Source organism: Rattus norvegicus, chromosome 10 (genome assembly GCF_036323735.1).
Source record: "Rattus norvegicus strain BN/NHsdMcwi chromosome 10, GRCr8, whole genome shotgun sequence".
NCBI lineage: Eukaryota > Metazoa > Chordata > Mammalia > Rodentia > Muridae > Rattus > Rattus norvegicus.
In genome coordinates, this window is record NC_086028.1 from 95,500,300 (window position 1) to 95,520,225 (window position 19,926).

Below are 19,926 nucleotides of genomic sequence, written 5' to 3' on the forward strand. Positions count from 1 at the left end.
CCGTGACAAGCATTTACATTCAGTTATAACACGCTTATTCTTGATGGATGTCACAAAAGACCTATAGAACCCAATCTGATCAGTGCACTCTAAATCTAGATATGACCTTAGTGTGGGCCAGGCAATTGTGTAAAAACAGATCTGTCCTTAAAAAGCTTTGAGAAAAGGCTTCTCTGATGATATTTACTATGAGCTTACTGATGTCTATTGATATGTTCAAATTTATTATTATTAAATTCAAATATTATTATTTAATAATAGTATTATTATTAAATTCAAATAACCTTCCTTGGGCCATTACTTTCTTTGTTTCATTCATGTATAACTGAAATGGAACTAAATTTGTCTATAATGTTAGACTATAGTCTATGCCATTCTTTCAGATCCTCAGATCCCCAGTCCAGCAGACATGATCTGCATAGGCTGGCTGAAAAGTCCGCAACAGGCTCTATTAGTTCCATGACTCTTAGCATTTCCCTTCATGGTCCCATAAAAGCCTATAAAATCAACGGATTGTCTAGCTCAACGTTCTAAACCCCTCCCACAATCCTCCCCAAAACAACATCATCTATTCTGTCACTACAACATCCCACAAGTTTTGGTACCAATTTCCAACACTGTGCTAAGCACCATGACCAAGAGCAACATGGGGAGGAAAAGGTTTATTTCATCTTATAACTCTTAAGTCACACTCTATCACTGAGAGACATCAGAGCAAGGACTCAAAACAGGAACCTGAAGGCAGGAAGTAAAGAAGAAGCCATCGAAGAATGCTGCTTGCTTGTTGGTTTCACATACCTTGCTCAGCTTTTTCACTAAAACTGCCCAAGACTATTTTCCCAGACAGGGCCTATCTCCAGGTAGCTTGGCTCTCCCACCTTGATATTAATCAAGAAAATGCCATAGAGTTATATACAAGCTGATCTTATGAAATCATCTTTCTCAGTTAAGATTTCTTCTTCCCAGATGTTTCTAGGTTTGTGTCAATTGACAAAAACCAACCAGTGCAGGGCTTTATACAAAGTAATGAGTCCCACAAGCAAAAAGACAACCCACAGAGTGGGAGAAAATATTGGCCAGTTCTTCATCTGTTGTAAGATTTATATCTTTGATACATAAAGGACTAAAAGGTACATCTAACCCATAAGTAATCTAGTCAAATGAGTGAAGAATTGCATAGACATTCCTCAAAAGAAGAACCACAAGTGGCTAATAAATACATTTTAAAAAATCAATTCTTGTCTCCTGGGAGATAAAATCCTAAAAACCATATCTATAATGAGAATTTCATCCTAGTTAGAATATCTATTGCTCAACTTTTTAAAGTTGCAGATGAAAATTTAGAGAATAAGCAATGATGATTTAGGACTAGTGGAAATGTATATTTACAATACAGCCACTCTAAAAACCAGGATAGAAATCCTCCCCAAGCCAAAAGCATCCCTGAGATAGAATCCACTTCCTTGGATCATACATGCATGTAGAAAACAGCCCAGTTAACAGTAAAAGGAACTGTTTGCAAATTCATGTTTATTGTGGTGCTATTCACAATATACAACATAAAGAATCAGTCTAGAAACCCATCAACAAACGAAGGTCTAAAGAAATGTAATGAAGTATCATTAACCTGTGACAATGAAGGGAATTCTGTTATCTGAAGGAAAATACATAGAACTGGAGGACGCCATGTAAAACAAATTAAGACACAATACTCCAGGAAGGATATGCTTTCTTTTATATGTAGAAATACGTGCAAAACGAAATGTAGAAAGAAGGACATAAGGGGCTATGAAGGGTGATGAGGGGAAGATGTTGAGACAGGACAGAATAGAGGATAGGTATCCTTCATATACTGGAATGTCACTGTTAAATTCAGGAATGCATACAATTAATGTGCTTTAAAATGACGATATTACAAAGAAAAATTGTAGAGCGTGAGATAATAGCTTTAATGGCTTTTTTTCCCTCACAATCCTAATCCCATTCATAAGAGCTGTACACTCGTGATGTAATCAGCACCTTCTACCTCCATGGTCAAATGGTATACTCATCTACAATGGCTATGTAGCATTCAAGACAAGATTACTTTAAGCAGCTAGAGAATAAAAAACAGCCATAGCGAAAAATTTCAGTGTTAAGCCTCTTCCTGTGGGAGGAGCTTCCACTTCACTGAGGGATCGAGTTCCTCTTCAAAATCATCCAGCTCCTGTTCCTTGGAGAGTTCCAGGAAGACCTGAGGGGACAGAGGGTGGGGGAAGAGAGAGAGAAAGAGAGAGAAAGAGAGAGAGAGAGAGAGAGAGAGAGATCACATTGCTTCTTTTCTCATGTAATAGCCAACTTTATTCAGAGCATCAGACAATTTATACTCCGATGGTTGAGGAGAGTCAATGTACACATTTATAAAATTCAAATATTATTATTATTTAATAATAGTATTATTATTAAACTCAAATAACCTTCCTTGGGTCATTGCTTTCTTTGTCTCATTCGTGTATAACTGAAATGGGGATAAAGTTGTCTATAGCGTTAGACTGTAGTCTATCACATTCTTTCAGATCCTCAGATCCCCAGTCCAGCAGACATGCCTGTAGTAGGTTTGCTGCACATGGCAAAAAAACTGTTTCTCCATAGAGGCACATAAACAATAACGATAGCACATTTAATGACTGATCTGAAATAAACTCACTCCTATCTGTCACACCTGGAAAGGGCGTGAAAACACATTCCGAGAATGACTCCATGCTTTTGACGAAACTGAAGTCACAAAACTCTCGCCTGGATCCAAAGATCGTGCACTTAAGGTTTGTGAACAGAAGACCCTGAAATTGACCCACCTGCTCCAGAGTGGACTGTGAGAGGCTGTACTCCTCCAGGTCAAAGCTCTGTTTAACTGTGTACGAAAAACCATATGCCAGTATGTTAAGTCTTGTATGTTTACTATGTCGTCACAGGTCATGAATAGCAGCAAATTGGCAGGGAACCATTAAATGAACTGTCACACTTTTTCTTTTTCTGAACACATTGCACAGCTGAAATATGTACAATGTTTGCTTCAATTTGGCAGGGAAAGGGTCAGCACGACATTTGCATGCATTTAGGATCTGCATCATGGGATACACTGATACCTAGAACACTTTCTTCCGTGAATAGGAACCACTGATTCAGTAGACTTGGTGTTGGGGTAGAAATCTCGGTTTGGGTCCAGACAAAGCACACCAAGCCAACACGGTTGCATGTGGAAAGGTTTAATGAGAGAAGAAGAGTAGAAAAGGAGAGGAGTAAGGCTGGCCATAAGCACATGGAGGGGAGGGGGAGGGGAATGGGGACAGAAGGGACAAAGGGGAAGAGGGCAAGAGCAAGAGAATGAGGAGGGGGCAAGCATGCCCTTTTATAGTTAAGTCAGGCTTGCCTGGCTGTTACCAGGCAACTGTGGGGCGGAGCATACCTGGCAACTGTGGGGGTGGAGCTTAGACAGAATGCCAATACTGGGCACAGAAGTAGGTTGTGAGGGGAAGAGATTTTGGAAAAAGAGAAAAGAAAGACACAGAGATAAAGTCAAAAGTTATCTAAAAAGTTACCACAGCATGGAATATTCTCTGTTTAACCAATTTAGACAGAAGAACAGTTCAAATCATTCTAAGTGGTGTACAGGTTTTTAGTGGAAAGATGCCCCCTGACCCCAATCCCAAAAGAAGGATCATGTGTCCCAGAAAGGTAAGGTGCTGAATTTAGACAGTGAGAAGAACACACATCGAGACAGCTTTGGATGTAGCCAGCAGGAAGCATAAGGGATCTATGGGACCGGAGGTGGCTAACTCTTCCTTAGTAGGGCAGGTGACAGGCAAGTAAAGGTGACATAGAACAGCAAAAGGGAAGAGAGCTCCTGGGAAAACTCAGACAAGCAGACCATGAAAATCAAAAGCCGGACAATACAAAGGATGAATACAGTGTGCTCTGATTTACACTGAAGCCCACCTTAGTGTACGGGATTATTCACCCTTATACATGAGTTTATAGCTCATTATTGGCCTGAGCCAATAAAATACAATTTAACATTATACACATGTGATATGATCTCTAAAGTGAAATTGATTTTAGATCTAAAATAATGTAATCTTCAAAGCATGGTGAATTTTGTGGGTTTTTTAATGCTTTCCTAGGTGCAAAGTAAAATAAAATAAACAAAAATAAAGATGACAAACTTTCCATGCATATGCCTGCACAGAACCAGCTTACCTCTTGGGTTTTCTGCTTCTATATTTCAAAGGGCACTCTGAATGTTCAGAATTAGCCCAGAATGCTCTGGTTCAATTTCACACCACTGCGGGCTCTTCTAAGTTCTGTAAGTATTTGATCCCAGAGTCCGATCTCTAACTAGTCTCTTACCTGTCTCTAATTTGAAAAAGGCCTGGGATAAAGGTTGCACATCTTCCCTGGGCAGTTTATAGACCATCAGAGAAGAGTACCTGGGAAGAAAGGAAGGCTGGGTTGGTCTCATGTGGCCTAACATCTATGGTGTCCACTACATTTCTTTTCATAAATAAGACTCTTGGGCATAATTGACTCTCTAGAGTGAGGTGAGTGAAGCAGGCCAGTTGACAGGAAGGGAGGTAGGGCAAGCTGAGTGAGAACTGGTTCAGTATCTCAGGCTCCTTGAAGGACCCGTGTAGGGCCAGTCTAGGCAACATTTTGAGACTGGATTTTCCCACCCGGTCTCGACTGGGAACACAGAACACAGTCTCCTTTTACCACCCCACAGCTTTCTAGAATTTCCAAACACAATAGGAATCTACTTATTCAGTACAGAGTCAATATTTAGGCACCTCCTCCCCAAACTCTCAGTGCTTTCCTCATGCAGAGGGGACCCTGAAAGTCCCCAGGAAAGGAAACCACGTTTTCTTCAGGAGGACCCAGAGTTCATCAATTGTTGGTCAGAGGCACTTAACTACCCACTGTCAACACATATTCAGAACAGATTAATTCACTTCAAAGGATTTATTTCCTTTCTTTACAGAGCATTTTATCTCACCAGCAGTGTTTATTGACTTCGTTTATGTGAGATAATTTATACAGAATTAGAGCTCTTACAAACACGGAATAAAAAAAAGAATTACCCTCTTGTCATCAGTCAACTCTGTCATAATCTTACTTATGATTGCATGAAGCTTCCATTAGTAAAGATGCTGGTGAAATATGATTAGTGCATTCCTATGATATTCTTTGACAAATTTGCTCTTTAGGTGTTGGGGTTGATACAATGTATCTGGAGCAGGAGTAGGAATTACAAAGGCCCAAGACAAATGTGGGAAGTGTACCTGTGACTGTGCTTAGGTCACCCCTGTGTCATCCAACCCAAATCAAAGTCTCCTCCTCCATGTTAAGTAAGGCAACTCCAAGTCTTACCCAGGATGTTAATTTGATTAAAATGGTACTTCCTTTTTTTTTCTTTTTTTTTTTTTTCGGAGCTGGGGACCGAACCCAGGGCCTTGCACTTGCTAGGCAAGCGCTTTACCACTGAGCTAAATCCCCAACCCATGCTACTTACTTTTAAAGATCAGATGACAACTGGATAACCCAAGCCCTAAACAGAACCTGCCACATAGTTGGACCACACCCATGTGTGTGATTTACAACCAGCCCTCTGTTCTCTAATAGACTTCCAGCAGTGCCCACAGTTCAGTGACCTCTTTGAGGTTCTCTTACAGGGTAAACATGACCCACAGTGTCTACCAACCCAAACAAATTCCAGGGGAAAGTGAATGTACTTTGCTAGATCAAAAACAGGCACAGTGAGCCCTGGGGAGTTGACTCAGCCAGGAGAGTACCTGCCAGGCAAGCATGGGGACCTAAGTTTATAACCCAGAGTTCACCCAAACTGGATGTGACTAAGTGTGTCTGTAATCTTGGCGCTGGTTGGGGATGGGAAAGAGCTCAGCAGAAACAAGCTTATCCCTAGAGCTTCCTGGCAAGCCAGTGTGGCAAAATGCTTAACTCAGGCTCAGTGAAAGAGACTGTTACACCGTCTCAAATGATAAGAGAGAGATAAGGGACATTGACATGTGGCCTATAGTGCGCGTGCGCATGTGCGCGCGCGCGCGCGCGTGTGTGTGTGTGTATACCTGCACGCACGTGTGAGAGCTTATGTGTTTTGATGTACATTTGTGTGCACATGTGCACAGACAGACAGACCAACCAACAGCCACACACACATATACAAGCGCACCCCCAAAACCGTGCTAACCTTTCCTGCCGAGCAGCCTGGGGGAAGAGCCTCATGATCTCCATGTTGAGGGGCTCCACCTGTGTGGGGGTCTTCACCTTCATCTCCAGGAGATATTCTTTGCCAAATTTGCTCTTTAGATGTTGGATGGATCCAATACATCTGGGTCAGGAATTATAAAAACCGCAAGACAAATGTGGCAGATGGTGCCCATGAGCATGCGCAGATGCCACTGGGTCACCCAAATCAATCTCTTCACTGTTAAGCAGGGAAGTGACAACTCCGACTTTTACCCAAGAAGGCTGATTTGCTGAAAAAGCAAATTTGTCTTCTCTGATCATCAGAGAGTGGACAGGTGTGGGATAAAAGCAGGCACCCACCTCAGCTTCCCAGACACCATGATGGCCACGCGGTCACACACAGCCTCAGCCTCTGCCATGTAATGGGTGGTCAGGAGGGCGCCCCTCTCTGTGTTTGCGAAGGTGGCCTGGATCGCCTGCCTATATTGTCAAGAGAAGAACTGTGATGATTAGAAGTCCTTCCACTCTTCTGGGCATAGGAGAGAGAAAATCCACACGGCAGAGATGAGAAATAATCAATGCAGACCAAGAAGATGGATGCTTGGAGGAAGAGGGCCGTCAAGTCAGTTCCTAGAGAAACGCTGGTGGCACAGCAGAGGCTGTCATGAGAAAATACCTGGAAGGATGCTGGGGGAAAACATTCGGAATAGAAAGGGATTGTTTATGAGACCGAACAAGGATTTCACTCTCTGAAGTTTACTTCAATGAATTTGGTTGTAAACCATCAAGAAACATATGTACGTTTTCTCCCAAAGTAATAGTGTTTGGGGATATGGATGGTGTTGGCCACACTTACTTTTGTTTGTCTAGCAATATTGATAAAATTCATGAACTCCCCAGCAGCAATGGCGCAGCCATACCGCGGCAGTTCCTCACCACATTTGCTGCTGCCCCTCGGGGTCCATCCCGGTGGATGGCTCATCCAGAAGCACCACAGAAGGGTTTCCCAGGATGCTCAGCACAAAGCACAGCTGCAATGAGAGGGATAGCACATGTGGCATCACCTCACGTGTGCCCCACCCCTGAGGTTTGCTCGAAGCCCTTCTCCCGGGGCCCTGCCCAAACCTTTCTCTTCACTCCCTCTGACAGCGTCTTCACCGGAGACTTCAGCTGGTCCTGCAGCTTGAGTGCATCTGCCAACCTGAAGAGAGACAGTGGAACATCACGGTCCACTCCACCCACTCCATGGTGAAGAGAGATAACGGGAGGGCGGGGCAGTGAGCCTGGCCAAGATGGCGGAGTGGGGCCTAGGAAAGTAGTTCAAGAAATTCGTGGAAACATTCAACAGGGTCAGGCAGACAAAGGTTGTAATTCCAGGGACAAAGAGAGCATTTGACCCTGGGTTCGGTCCCCAACTCCGGAAAAAAAAAAAAAAAGAAAGTTTAAATTGCTAGCACAGCGTTCAAATACGTCTGCAATTTAGTTTATATTTAAAGTTTGCTCAGTCACTGACTGTGGGAATCTAACCATTTCCCCTCCGTCCTTAAAATGAGAGTGAATAAAACTTTGGAAGTTTCCTCTACCCCACCTAGTCAAGCAATAGGAACTGCTCCACCTTCACTGTGAATGAGCCTTTTCCCCATCACCGGGGCGCAGAAGCAAACAGGCGCAGACCCCCGTGTACCTTGCAATGGCCACGGCAGCATCGCTTTTGCTCATCCCCTTTATGGCGGCAAATATCTCCAGGTGTTCCCTCACAGTCATGTGTTGCCACAGAGCATTTTCCTGAGGACAGTACCCTAGGAATTCCGGGGTGTCCCCTGTGCTGTTCCCTTTCAGCTGCACCTATGGATAAAAGGTCACTGTCAGGGCCCAAACTCTTTACTGTTCCCCAAAGTACTTCTGTTATGGACTTCAGTGATAATCTGAGAAAGGTAGAAGGATTCACCCCGAGAACCAATACACAGGCTCAAGTGCATGCAAAGGTGCCACATTCACTTAGATTAGAGAAGGATCCACAGGGAAATACAAATTAAAAACCATGACAAGGGACTGGAGAAATGGCTAGAGAAAGTGCTAGCCGTATAAGCTCGAGGACCAGAATCCAATCCAACACCCACATTCCAGGTACAGCAGCATTACACCCATAACCCCAAAGCTGGGTACACAGTGACAGAAAGCTCTCCAGGACCTGATGACGGACCAGCCAGTCAACAGAAATGAGTAAACCCAGATTCACTGGAAGACAGTCTCAGGAAAAAAAGAAATGAGGAGGTCTGAGGAAGGCATCCGACATGAACCTCTTGGCTCTACATGATGCTCACACATGCACACATACAAACAGGTACATACAAATGAGCTGCGAGATATCGCTTCCCATCAGGAGAAAGGCTACTATCAAAAAGGAGGAAGTTAAAACAATAAGGAGGCAGAGAAAATGGAACTGTTGTCTACAGTGGATGCAAATGGGAATTAGTAGAATTAATTATGGAAAATGGCGCTATGCCTCCTGTGGAGGGCATGGGGGTGGGGAGGACATGGCTGAGGTATGACCTAGAAAGACCATTTCCTGGTATATGCTTTCAAAGGGATTGAGAGCTTCTTTTGTTTTTCCGTTCTTTCCTTTTTTTTTTTTTTTTTTTTTTTTTTGGAAATCAAAATGACCTTCTCGGTCCTGTGTTCCTTGTAACACTATTTGTGATAGAGAAGAAGAAGTCAACCAAATGTCCACTACAGGACTAACGGAGTTTTAAAGGCACACGGGATACTATTCAGCCTTTACGACGTGAAGGTCTCCTTTTGTCTGTGATAACATGGATAGACCCAGGAAATAGGAGATGCTCTGCTTTTTATTGCTTTGATAAAAGTCTGATCAAACGCAACTTGAGGAAGAAAGGGTTTTGGGGGGCCCTGCACTTCCAGATTATTGTCCATTCTTGAGGGAAGTCAAGGCAGGAACTCAGGACAGGAACCCGAAAGCAGGAACTGGAGCAGGAGCCATGGAGGAATGCTGCTTACCAGCTTAGTTTCCCCTTGCTTGCTCAGTTGCATTCCTTATAGAGCCTAGGCCCACCCGCCCAAACGTGGAACTTCCCAGAGTGGTCTGGGCCTTTCTACATCAATTAGCAATCAAGAAGATGCCCCACACATATGCCCATGGTGCAATCTGATGATGTCAATTACTTAGTTGAGAGTCCCTCTTCCTCAGTATGTCTAGGTTGACTAACCAAGACAATGCGGGATGTGAAATAAAGCAGGCACGGAAGACAGACACTGCCTGACTTCATTAATATACACATACACCATTTAAATAAGTTAAACTTGAATCAATAGAAAGTAAAGAGGCTGGAGGCATGGCTCAGCCCTTAAAGGGGAGGCTCACAGGCTCAGCTCTTAAAGGGGAGGTTCACAGGCTCAACCCTTAAAGGGGAGGCTCACAGGCTCAGCCCTTAAAGGGGAGGTTCATAGGCTCAGCCCTTAAAGGTGAAGCTCACAGCCAACAGTATAAACAAGTAGAATGGGGAGCAGCAGAGGTTGGAAAGGGAAACATAAAAGGAAGAGGGGCGTTGATCCAAACCAACAGTTTCATTAAGACAGGCAGAGTGAGCTCTCGAATTGGTGCACAGAATGATGACCGTAGCGAGCACACACAAAAGCCTCATGATTTAATCGTTCACACTTGGAAGCCTATCCAAGCACCTGCCTTGTGCCTTGTGAAGATGTCCAATTGTAATGCCGTTTGAAAGCTTTTAAAGATCAATGTTTTAGACTTAGTGCGTACATATGCTTGTTTGAGAGTCTATGAGTGGGAGCCCAGCTTGCCACATTTTATTTCCATGGGTGTGGAAATAAAAGTAGCACCTGAAGTGTCAGCCCTAACCCTCTACCTCATGCAAGATATTTGCACAGCAAACCCTTTACTAACTGAGCTATCTCCTCAGACCCTACTTTGGTTTTTGAGACACGGTCTCTCATTGGTCTGGAACTCACCAAGTAGGCAAGGCAGTCCTGCCAGCAAGTCCCGAGGATGTGCCCGTCTTTCTCCCTGCTAATCACGTTTTAAAAAGAAAAGGACAAAAGAACTATGCCAGACTTACTGCATCTTAACATTATGGCTGAGGTCCCAAGATATTTTTACACTATAATAAAATACCTTACTTACTATAATTGTCTAATGACTTTATTTTTTTATAAAGTCAATAATTAATCTTTATCTTGACAATCGTCATGAGAAAACTTTGTCTCAAAGTTGTACTGTTCTTAAATATGACACAAAACAAACTACTTATGGTCAGACTCTAGACGTTTGAGACAATACCAGTTAAATTGTATTGAACTGGGTTTCCTATTTACCTCCTTCAGATCATTATCCTGCTGAATGGCCATGTCAGGGGAGGGGAAGGTACTAGCTGTGGACAGGGCTGGGAGAAACATATTGTAGAAGGCCAAAGACCAGGAGCAAAGGCTTGTAGAAGGATGGAGTTTGATGTATCCTTGACCAAACTCAGAGGATAGAAGATGTAGCATTGTGTAGAGTGAAAATGGGCATGGGACAGAGATTGAGAGCAGACATAAAAGACAACTCTTGAAGCACCTGCAGGACAAGCCAGAGCTGACAACCCCAGTCACAGAGCATGCAAGTCATTGAAGTATTAAAGCAAGGTGGTGAGTGGCAACCAATGGCATCCGTAGCTAGAGTTGAGGAGTCCTACTAGGGTAGGCTGTGTCATGGCCATTGCAGAAACCTACTTCTGACTTTCTGCTCTACCATGGCTTCAGAGGGATTGTGCACATGAGTTTCTCTTCCTCGCACACTGGAATGTGTGACTGTTATATTCCTGTCTCTTCTCCCTCTCTAGCTTGATTACCAACACCCTCTTCTGGCATAGTTACAAAGACCTCTGCCTACCCTGCGGCCACTTTCTGAAGCAGTTCTGCCCTGTAATTGAGGGGAAAGGAAATGACCTGTCTCTCTCCTGGGATCACCTCTTACGGCTAACTTTTTCTGAACTTTGTGCCAGGCCATTTTGTGTCTGAGACAAGTGACAAGCTGGTGAGCAGTTCAACTTTACACACATGCTCCTCCACCCTCTGCTACTCGAAGAAGCAGCTTATCAGAGTCGGACAAAAAAGATTTTGGTGTGACTGTATAAGATTTCTGAATTGGAGATGTCACTTCATGGGAATGATCAGTAGCATGCTGAAATTAATTATAAAGGTCATTTAAAATCGTAATTAGTGGACTATGTGGCCCAATAAACAGAGTGTCAATATTTTCATAATAATTAGTATCCCAAAGATGAATAACATTCCTTCTTAATACACTCATGGGAAAAAGGACAGTTTTAAAGCATTCACCAATCCCTGCTAAGCATTTACGTTTCCAGTCAGAGACCAGAGATGTACTCAGCCGTGGTCAAACAGTTCCCTTTGCAACGGGATGAGATTCATAACTGGTGCGAACACTAAGTGATTCTTAAGTGCTCAGAACTAAATAGAATATCTATGTTGCCCTTTCCAAGGCTCAGGGAACACTGAAACAGAAGAAGCAAAAATGACGATAAAAGCCAAGGCGTCGGATGTGGGTGGAGAGCCATGAACTCCTGAATAGGACACGGGCTTCACATTCATGAGTTTACAGCAGCTGTAGTTACCTAATCAAGATTTATATATGATTAACCCTGGCAACATTTTATCGTGGATGGTGGAGAAGCACAGGCGGCCCTAGCGATTACTGGCGGTTAATAGCAGCTAGGGAGCTAGGATCATTTTCTTCAGTGGTGTAGCTACTGAGAAGTGGCTTATGCCCACGTTCATGCAAGCAACCCTAATGAAGTTTAATGGGTCACAAAGAAACATGAAGTGGGAGGGAAGATTTTGGAGAACAAAAAGGGTCTTAATGTGAGGGGGGGGGAGAAGAGGAAAGCTAAAGGGTGATGATTATAATGAAATTACATACATGTAAAATTATCAAAACATTTAAAAACATTCTAATCAAATGTATAGTATCTGTGTCTCTTAAAGTGAGAATTTATAATTCAGTATATATTTTTAAAACTTTGAAAAATGACGTTTTTCCAGTTGTCATCTGGGTACCATTGGAGAAAATACTACCTTTCATCTACCTACCTGTCCAGCACTTGGCTTGATTTCCCCAGTTATCATCTTAATGGATGTACTTTTCCCAGCTCCATTGTGTCCCAGTAATCCGACCACCTCGCCTGAGAAAGAGAAGATACCATAGTAACAACAACGACCATTTACAGGTTTCTCTAAGTGATAGTGCCATGTGATGGGCCTTAAATACGATTTATATTTTAATTGTCATGTGATGTGAAAGGACTCAAAGAAAATAGACAGAAAACTGAACAGGGAAAGAGATGGCTCAGCACTGAGAGGGTCTACTGCTCTTGTAGAGGACCAACGTTTGGTTCTTAGTACCCATAGTAGGCATCTCATAACCTCTTAAATTCCACCTCCTGGAGAGCTGGTACTCAATCTAGATCTGGAAGCATCTTCTCTCACAAGTGCATGTGCCCCACAAAATACACATAATTAAAACCAAAATTAATCTCTAAAAGGATCATAATCAAGCATACTAAAATATTATTACATATTACGGGACCATAGTAAACATCATAATTTATGAAAAAATTAAAAACCTAGCTCTAATATGAAGAAAATTTGGGTGACTACTTTTATCACTCCTTTTCCACAAACTACTAAAATTTAAACCACGGCAATTACATAAGAAATTTAAAAAAAATCTATGGATAAAGAAGTAGACAATTGGATCATCTCTGCTAGCCAACAATGTGATTCTATACATAGAAAATGTTTTTGCAGTCCACAGAAAGATGAGAGTGGCATGATAGAAAACCAGCATACCCAATAGGTAGCTTTTCTTTTCACTTTAAATTTACTTTATTTTGTTTATTTTATTTGTATAAGTGCCTTGTCTATGAATCACATGAGTCCCAGATGCCAGCCGAGGTCAGAAGAGGGTATCAGATCCCTCAGAACCAGAGTTACGGATGGTGATAAGTTACCACGTGGGTACTGGTAACCAAATTCTGGTTCTCTGCAGGAGGAACTGGTCTTAACCACTGAACAATCTCTCCCATTCCAGATAGCACCAACATACACCAGTATGAACACACCGAGAGAGAAGCCTATTCTCCACAAGTATCCAAAATAAGGTATTAGCAGTAATATAGCTAAGTGGATGGAAAAATATTTATAATGAAAATTGCAGAGTAGCGGAGAAAGAAAGTGAAGGCACTGAGAAATGAAACAAACAAACAAACGAAAGGTGGAGTGAGGGCCAAGGAGGGGCTACTTGATACTGGATAGATGGTGGACAAGGCCTGGAGTGGATGGCCAGGGAGAAATTGGATGGTTGGATATGATCAGTATACCACATCTGCATGGATGGGAATGTCATTAACTTGTACAATTGTTTTGTAGTAATTAATGAAAAACTATATGATAGCATGGGGTGGGGGAATAGCTGTGACAACACTGAAAAGGGATAGAAACTCTTGAGTTTCAGCTACTTGCACAGAGCCACAGGACAAGGAAAGACTAAGTTGTACTTGTGTCAGACAGAGAGAGACAGAAGTTGGCAAACTTACCCTGTGGACAAGATATCAGGTTGGAATAGCAGAATTTAGTCAGTTCCCTGGTAAACAGTATTGGTTATTAGGAGAGCAAGAGTGATTGAATAGGAAGACTGTATTTTAAACGGTTTGATGACAAAGAATGCTTGTGACTTTCATACCCCTATTCAAAGGAAAAACCATTTCGTTCAAGAAAGAAAGTCAGCAGTCACTCTACTGTGTAAAAAAAATACATAGCATAGCTTTCAGGCATGCTGACTGAAGGACAGGGACGCTAAAGTTTGGAGGAGGATCCTGAGCTGGAACCCATGTCCAACCTTTGCGAACGCAAAGAGAGATGTTCCTTGTGGCTATCTTCTTCTTGCCCTTAAGAACGAAGCATTTCTTCTTTCCCTTGTACTCTTTACGAAGGCAGCTGGCAATGATGACTGGCTTCTGCAATTGTAAGTATACATCTACATGTAGACTCTCAAAACCAATGTGGCTTGGTCTTGGTACTTCTAGTTATTTTTAGTTAGTACCCCTAAAATCTATGTAGTCTCATTGGTGTCCAATAAATAGATATTCTGAATTCCCAGAACTTTCTTTGCACTAACATGGGATCATAGCAAGACATACATTTCTTATTGTTTTAGTGATATTTAAAAAAATTTTGAGACACATCTTGAACTGTAAATTTTACCCAGAATCCTTTAGGTTTTGGCTTAATGATGTTTCAAAATAATATGATTGTATTACTGTCTTGCATTTAAAGATGAATTGTTAGCCTGCTTTACAAGGGTTACCTCCTGGAAGTCCGCTGACGTCAAAGCGTTTGCCGTCCTCACTCTTTCTAGACTCACATCTTCGTCTTCCCCTTCTGGTTCCTCTGGATTGTTAAATACACGATCACTTCTTGAAGAAATTCTATAGACAAAGCAATCAATTAATAACTGATCTTTGGGCTCCCTGGCTTTGGGTCTAGTTCTGTCCTCTCTATATTTTATTGGAGTAGACAGGATGAGCAATAAGTCTTTATAACATCCATCTTTTGTCAGCATATCTATTTCCCTCTCACCCCAAAAGTTAGGAGTCAGTCATCAAGTAAAGCAATCATGGCTCCTTGGCTATTGTCAATTCTCTTTATTATGGAGACACTTTTTAACTTCAATGTACAGCTTCATATTCATAGATTAGCAAAAAATAATATCACAGTTTATGGAATAAGTGCTCTGGGAATAAAATAATACAAATTATGGACATTGTCAAAATTGTTTTTTACAGTGATGGACCAGAATGTTCCAAATCAGTTCTAGCTATGTCAATAGACACAGCCCCTTCTTGGGATGTGTCAGAGGAACCCTTGCCTTTCTCTTCCAGCTCACATATTTATGACAAGACCATTATTTTGATTCCTTCCCCTCACTCCCTGTTCATTGTGGTCGTAGGTGATGTGTCAAAGCTTGATTCTTCTATCCAACTTTCTAAAACGAAGATGGCACTAGGATGAGAGTAGGCTGGCAAACTGTTCTCATTCCTCTAGAACAGATGGCCTTTGAAACCTGACATCCACAGAGGCAAAGCTAGAAAGCCCTGGTCAAGCAGAGATTCTTTTTCTGGGTTTTGGCTCGGTTTTACATATATTTTATTGTTTGTTTGGTACGTGTCGGCGGGAGAAATAACAGCTATCAAGGGTTTCTTCTTTCCTTCCACGATGTAGGACCTGGGAATTGAACTCAGCTCGTCAGTCTTGGTGGCGGGTACCTTAATCTACTCAGCCAATCCACTCTTGCATGCAAGTGGTGATTCCCAAACGTAGAGTCCAAAAATTTAATGACAACTCAGAAGGACTAATATGCTTCTGGTTGTGCTCTTCAGTCTTGCTTGAATAAAGCATACTTACATTCAAGATCCCTGGATACCTAATCCCATTCTTCTTTCTATTACAGGTTAATAGAAAATGCCCAGAGCACATGGGATAGGTTTCTCACTCTATCAGCAAGAGAGTTTTTGTTTCTGCCATAACCCTTCCCATCATTTAACTCTGTGGGCCTTTCTGGGTTGACTGTGTTCCCTCAGCTCTCCAGGGCACTAAGCAGTTGCCTTTCAAACTAAGCTTGCTGCCTGTGGTGAATCTTGGCCCTCCCATGCACAGAGTAGCAGATGAAGCCTTGGATTTCCTGTGTTTCTGGTATGTTAGACATGTTTTTGACCATGGTTATGACAATCATCTTTAAGACTCAGAACCATGTTCGGATTAATCATATTTATAATTTCCATAACTGTCTCTTCATCATAACCTCATGGACTTTGTGTCCGTGAGAGTTTGTATGCTACCTTTATACAAAATTGTTCAATAAAGCACACAGAACCATGAGATTTCTCCAAACCTAAAGACAGGATCCATTCTCATTGTTTTCATTCCAAACTTCCTTTCCAGACATCGAAGAATAAATAGGAAGATGAGAAAATGAAAGAAAGGCTAGGAGAAAGAGAGATGTTCTCGGTTAGAAACACCAAATGCTAATTAACATCAGAAGTAAACCGCAACCAGCCTTCTACAGGTAGATACAGGATGGGATGGTTAAAATTGTAAGCACTAGCCATTCATCTGCTTACAAAACAAGTCAAATTGAATTACAGTTCTTTGTACAGAAACAGTTCACGCTGTTCTGCATTATATTGTGTTCTAAACTTCATTAATGCTTTAGGATACACTTTTATTTGGTATATGTGTCAGGTCGGGTGGGGGGGAGAGGAGGAAATTAGATGTCTTTCTTAGTCACTCTTCAGTTTATTAATGGAGTCTGCATCTCTCACTTGAATCCGGATCTTGTTGGTCCTCCCAGTCTTACTAGCCAACTAGTCTAGAGGACCTCGATCTCTAATTCAGAGATGCCATGCCCATCCAGCACTTTAGTGATTACTGGAGACATGTACCTAGTCCAGACTCTTGCGCAGAAGCAACTTATTCATTGAGCAATATCCCCAACTCTCTACTACGTCCTTAGAATTGGAAGGTACAATTTATTATGTCACTGGATATTTGTTTAAAAATGGCTCCCTTCTTAGGAACATATTGCTTTTCTGGGACTTAGCTACATAAAACATTTTATTTTTCAAACTAAGGCTAGTGGGTTTGATCAGTGACAGAACATTTGTGTAACAGGTATAAATGGTTTGATCTCCAGAACTGGTTTTTTTTTCACCAAAAATATGAACAAGAAAGTACCCTGCATTACTTAGGTAAAGGTCTCTCTGTGTGCAGTAATATTTGAACAAGAAGGATACTTACAGCTAGGAAAAACAGATAGGTATAGTACCTTTCTGGGTACAAACTTATTTCAGGAAACTCATGATTCTGCAAAGAAAGAACAAATTAAACATGAAGTTTTACAATCAATCCATTTTATGCAATGTGATTGGATCATTGGTCAACTCTACTAGTGTAGTCTTTCTCCAGATTTTTCATGGGTACAACGGAAGTGCCAACTGTTAAATATGTAACTAGGGGCTGCTATTCTCATTCTCATGGTCTGGAAACTGTGCAGCTTTTCTATAAAGGATGACATTCAGTGTTTAAGGTTCAGCTACTGAGAGAATCCAAGGATTAGAGGAGACAGGGTTTCTCCCAGCAGCGTCCCCTCTCCTGTACCCAATGGCGATGCTCCACTCTTTCCTATGATCCTCCATTGGAAGACTAGAATCTCTAAGGCATAAAGGGAAAATAATTTTCAGGGAATACATCTGGCCTGTGAGCAAAGTTGAAATTTATTGCTGCTGTATCAGCTCTAAATAGAGTATTTTGTATTAAATACAAAAGAAAAAATAGCATAAAAGCCACACAAATATTAACACTTTAAAGCACAGAATCTCAGAGATTCAGGGCATAATTGTGTATGCACTAGTAGGGCACTGAACACCAAAGGATTTTATTAGTGTCAGTCTTCTTTACTCTACTGCCCACAACCCATGTCCGCAGAAAGCAAATGCTACATTTTCACTTATAGATAAATAGGGCTATCAGGAAAAAAACTTTCTAATTCAATTTTCTATAGGTTTTGTGGCTTGGTTGAGGTCCCAGTCCCTCCACTGGAAGTCTTTTCTGGTTACAGGAGATGGCTATTTCAGCTTCCATTTTCCCCACAGTTAGGAGTCTTAGCTATGGTCACCCTTGTAGGTTCCTGGGATTTTCCATTGTTTTAGGTTTCTAGCTTGTCACAGAGATATACCCCCATAGATTCCAGATCTCTCCATATTCTCTTTCTGATCTCCCCCTACTTTATCCCCCCATTCCTCTCCCTACACCTCCCCCACAAACTTCCTTCCCTCTTCCACACCAAATGTCTATTTTATTTCCCCTTCTCAGTGAGATTCAAGCATCCCCTTGTGTCCTCCTTGTTACTTAGCTTCTTCAGATCTGTGGAGTGTAGTGTGGTTATTCTGTAGCTAATATCCACTTTAGGAGAGTAAATACTATGAATGTCCTTTTGGGACTGGGTTACCTCACTCAGGATGATATTCTCAAGTTCCAGGCATTTACCAGCAAAATTAAAAACAAAAAGTCTTTGTTTTTAATTGCTGAATAGTATTCCATTGTGTAAATGAACCACGTTTTCTTTCTCCATTCTTCAGTTGAGGGACATTTAGGTTGTTTCCAGTTTCTGGTTATTATGAATAAATCTGCTATGAACATAGTCGAGCATGTGTCTTTGTGGAATGGTGGAACATCTTTTGGGTGTATATGCCCAGGAGTGATATAACTGGGTCTTGAGGTTGAACTATTACCAATTTTCTGAGAAACCATCAAATTGATTTCCAAAGTAGTTGTGTAAATTTGCACTCTGACCAGCAATGAAGGAGTTGCTCCACACCCTTACCAATACATGCTATCACTTGAATTTTTGATCTCCGCCATTCTGACAGTTGTAAAATGGAATCTCAGAGACATTTTGATTTGCATTTCAATGATGACTAATAATGTCAAACATTTCTTGAAGGGCTTCTTGGCCATTAGAAGTCCTTTGTTGAGAGTTCTATGTTTTGTTCTCTACCTCATTTTTAAAATTGTGTTATTTGGTTTTCTGATGTGTACTTTCTTAAATTCTTCATATATTCTGGATATCAGCACTCTGCCAGATGTAGGGTTGGTGAAGATCTTTCCCCATTCCATTGACTGACATTAAGGTGTTGTTTGCTTTAGGTTTCATGAGGCTCCATTTATTAATCGTTGATGTTGATGCCTGAACTGTTGGTATTCTGTTAAGGAAGTTGTCTCCCATGCCAATGTGTTCAAGGTTATACCCCACTTTCTCTTCTATCAGATTTAGTGTGTCTTGTTATATGTTGAGTCTTTGATCTACTTAGACTTGAGTTTCATGCAGGGAGATAGATATGGAACTCTTTGTATTATTATACATGCAGACATCCAGTTTAACCCAGCGCCATTTGTTAAAAGATGCTTTCCTTTTTCCATTGTACAGTTTTGACTTCTTTGCCAAAATTCAAATGTCCATAGGCGTATGAGTTTGCTTCTGGGACTGCAGAAGATTTCACTCTAGCTAAGCAGCGTCCGTTTCTCAGTAACCCCTTCTACTACTGACTCTAAACCCGAAGCTGCCAAAATCTGCTGCTTGTTGGGGCTGGAACATGGCCCCCTTGTACTTCATCACCAGCTCTCTGTTTTCAATGATTTCCTTCACTGTCTAAGCTTGGCTGTCCTGAAACTTGCTCTGTAGACTGACCTTGAGCTCAAAGATCTGCATACCTCTTTCTCCCAAGTACTTGGATTAAAGGGGTGTACCACCACACCTAGACCTAAACTATAATTTCTTTTAACAAGATCTTTATAAGCATGATCACTGCATCTCAAGATATGGATTAAAGGCATGTGTTGATGTGGATCAAAAGCATGTATCACCCCACATCAAGATCCAAATCCTAAGCCTGTGTCTTCCAGTCTCAAAATCTGGATTATACGTGTGCCTTCCATGACTGGAGTACAGTTCATTCCAGATATAGTCAAGTTGACAACTGAGAATAAACATTACAATCCATTCCTTGACACTTTGGCACACAATATCTCCTT

At 41.6% G+C, this 19,926-nt stretch overlaps 1 protein-coding gene across 4 annotated transcripts in view; it reads right to left on the reverse strand.

The window, feature by feature from the left end:
* Positions 1-1,498: 1,498 nt before the first annotated feature.
* Abca8a (ATP-binding cassette, subfamily A (ABC1), member 8a) overlaps positions 1,499-19,926 on the reverse strand; it is a 69,973-nt gene continuing 51,545 nt past the window's right edge. The window contains exons 27-39 of one of the 4 annotated variants that reach the window (NM_001281824.1): positions 17,134-17,199; positions 16,229-16,320; positions 14,645-14,765; positions 14,177-14,294; positions 12,370-12,461; positions 7,925-8,085; positions 7,366-7,441; positions 7,177-7,271; positions 6,601-6,720; positions 6,242-6,382; positions 4,387-4,466; positions 2,835-2,890; positions 1,499-2,233 (exon numbers count right to left, since the gene is read on the reverse strand). In NM_001281824.1, coding sequence (NP_001268753.1) covers positions 2,135-2,233; positions 2,835-2,890; positions 4,387-4,466; positions 6,242-6,382; positions 6,601-6,720; positions 7,177-7,271; positions 7,366-7,441; positions 7,925-8,085; positions 12,370-12,461; positions 14,177-14,294; positions 14,645-14,765; positions 16,229-16,320; positions 17,134-17,199 — 1,317 coding nt within the window. In that variant the 3' untranslated portion in view covers positions 1,499-2,134. Of the gene's footprint in view, positions 2,234-2,834; positions 2,891-4,386; positions 4,467-6,241; positions 6,383-6,600; positions 6,721-7,176; positions 7,272-7,365; positions 7,442-7,924; positions 8,086-12,369; positions 12,462-14,176; positions 14,295-14,644; positions 14,766-16,228; positions 16,321-17,133; positions 17,200-19,926 lie in introns of those variants that run through there. The other 3 variants (XM_006247611.5, XR_005489862.2, XM_063269226.1) reach the window with 3 other exon arrangements.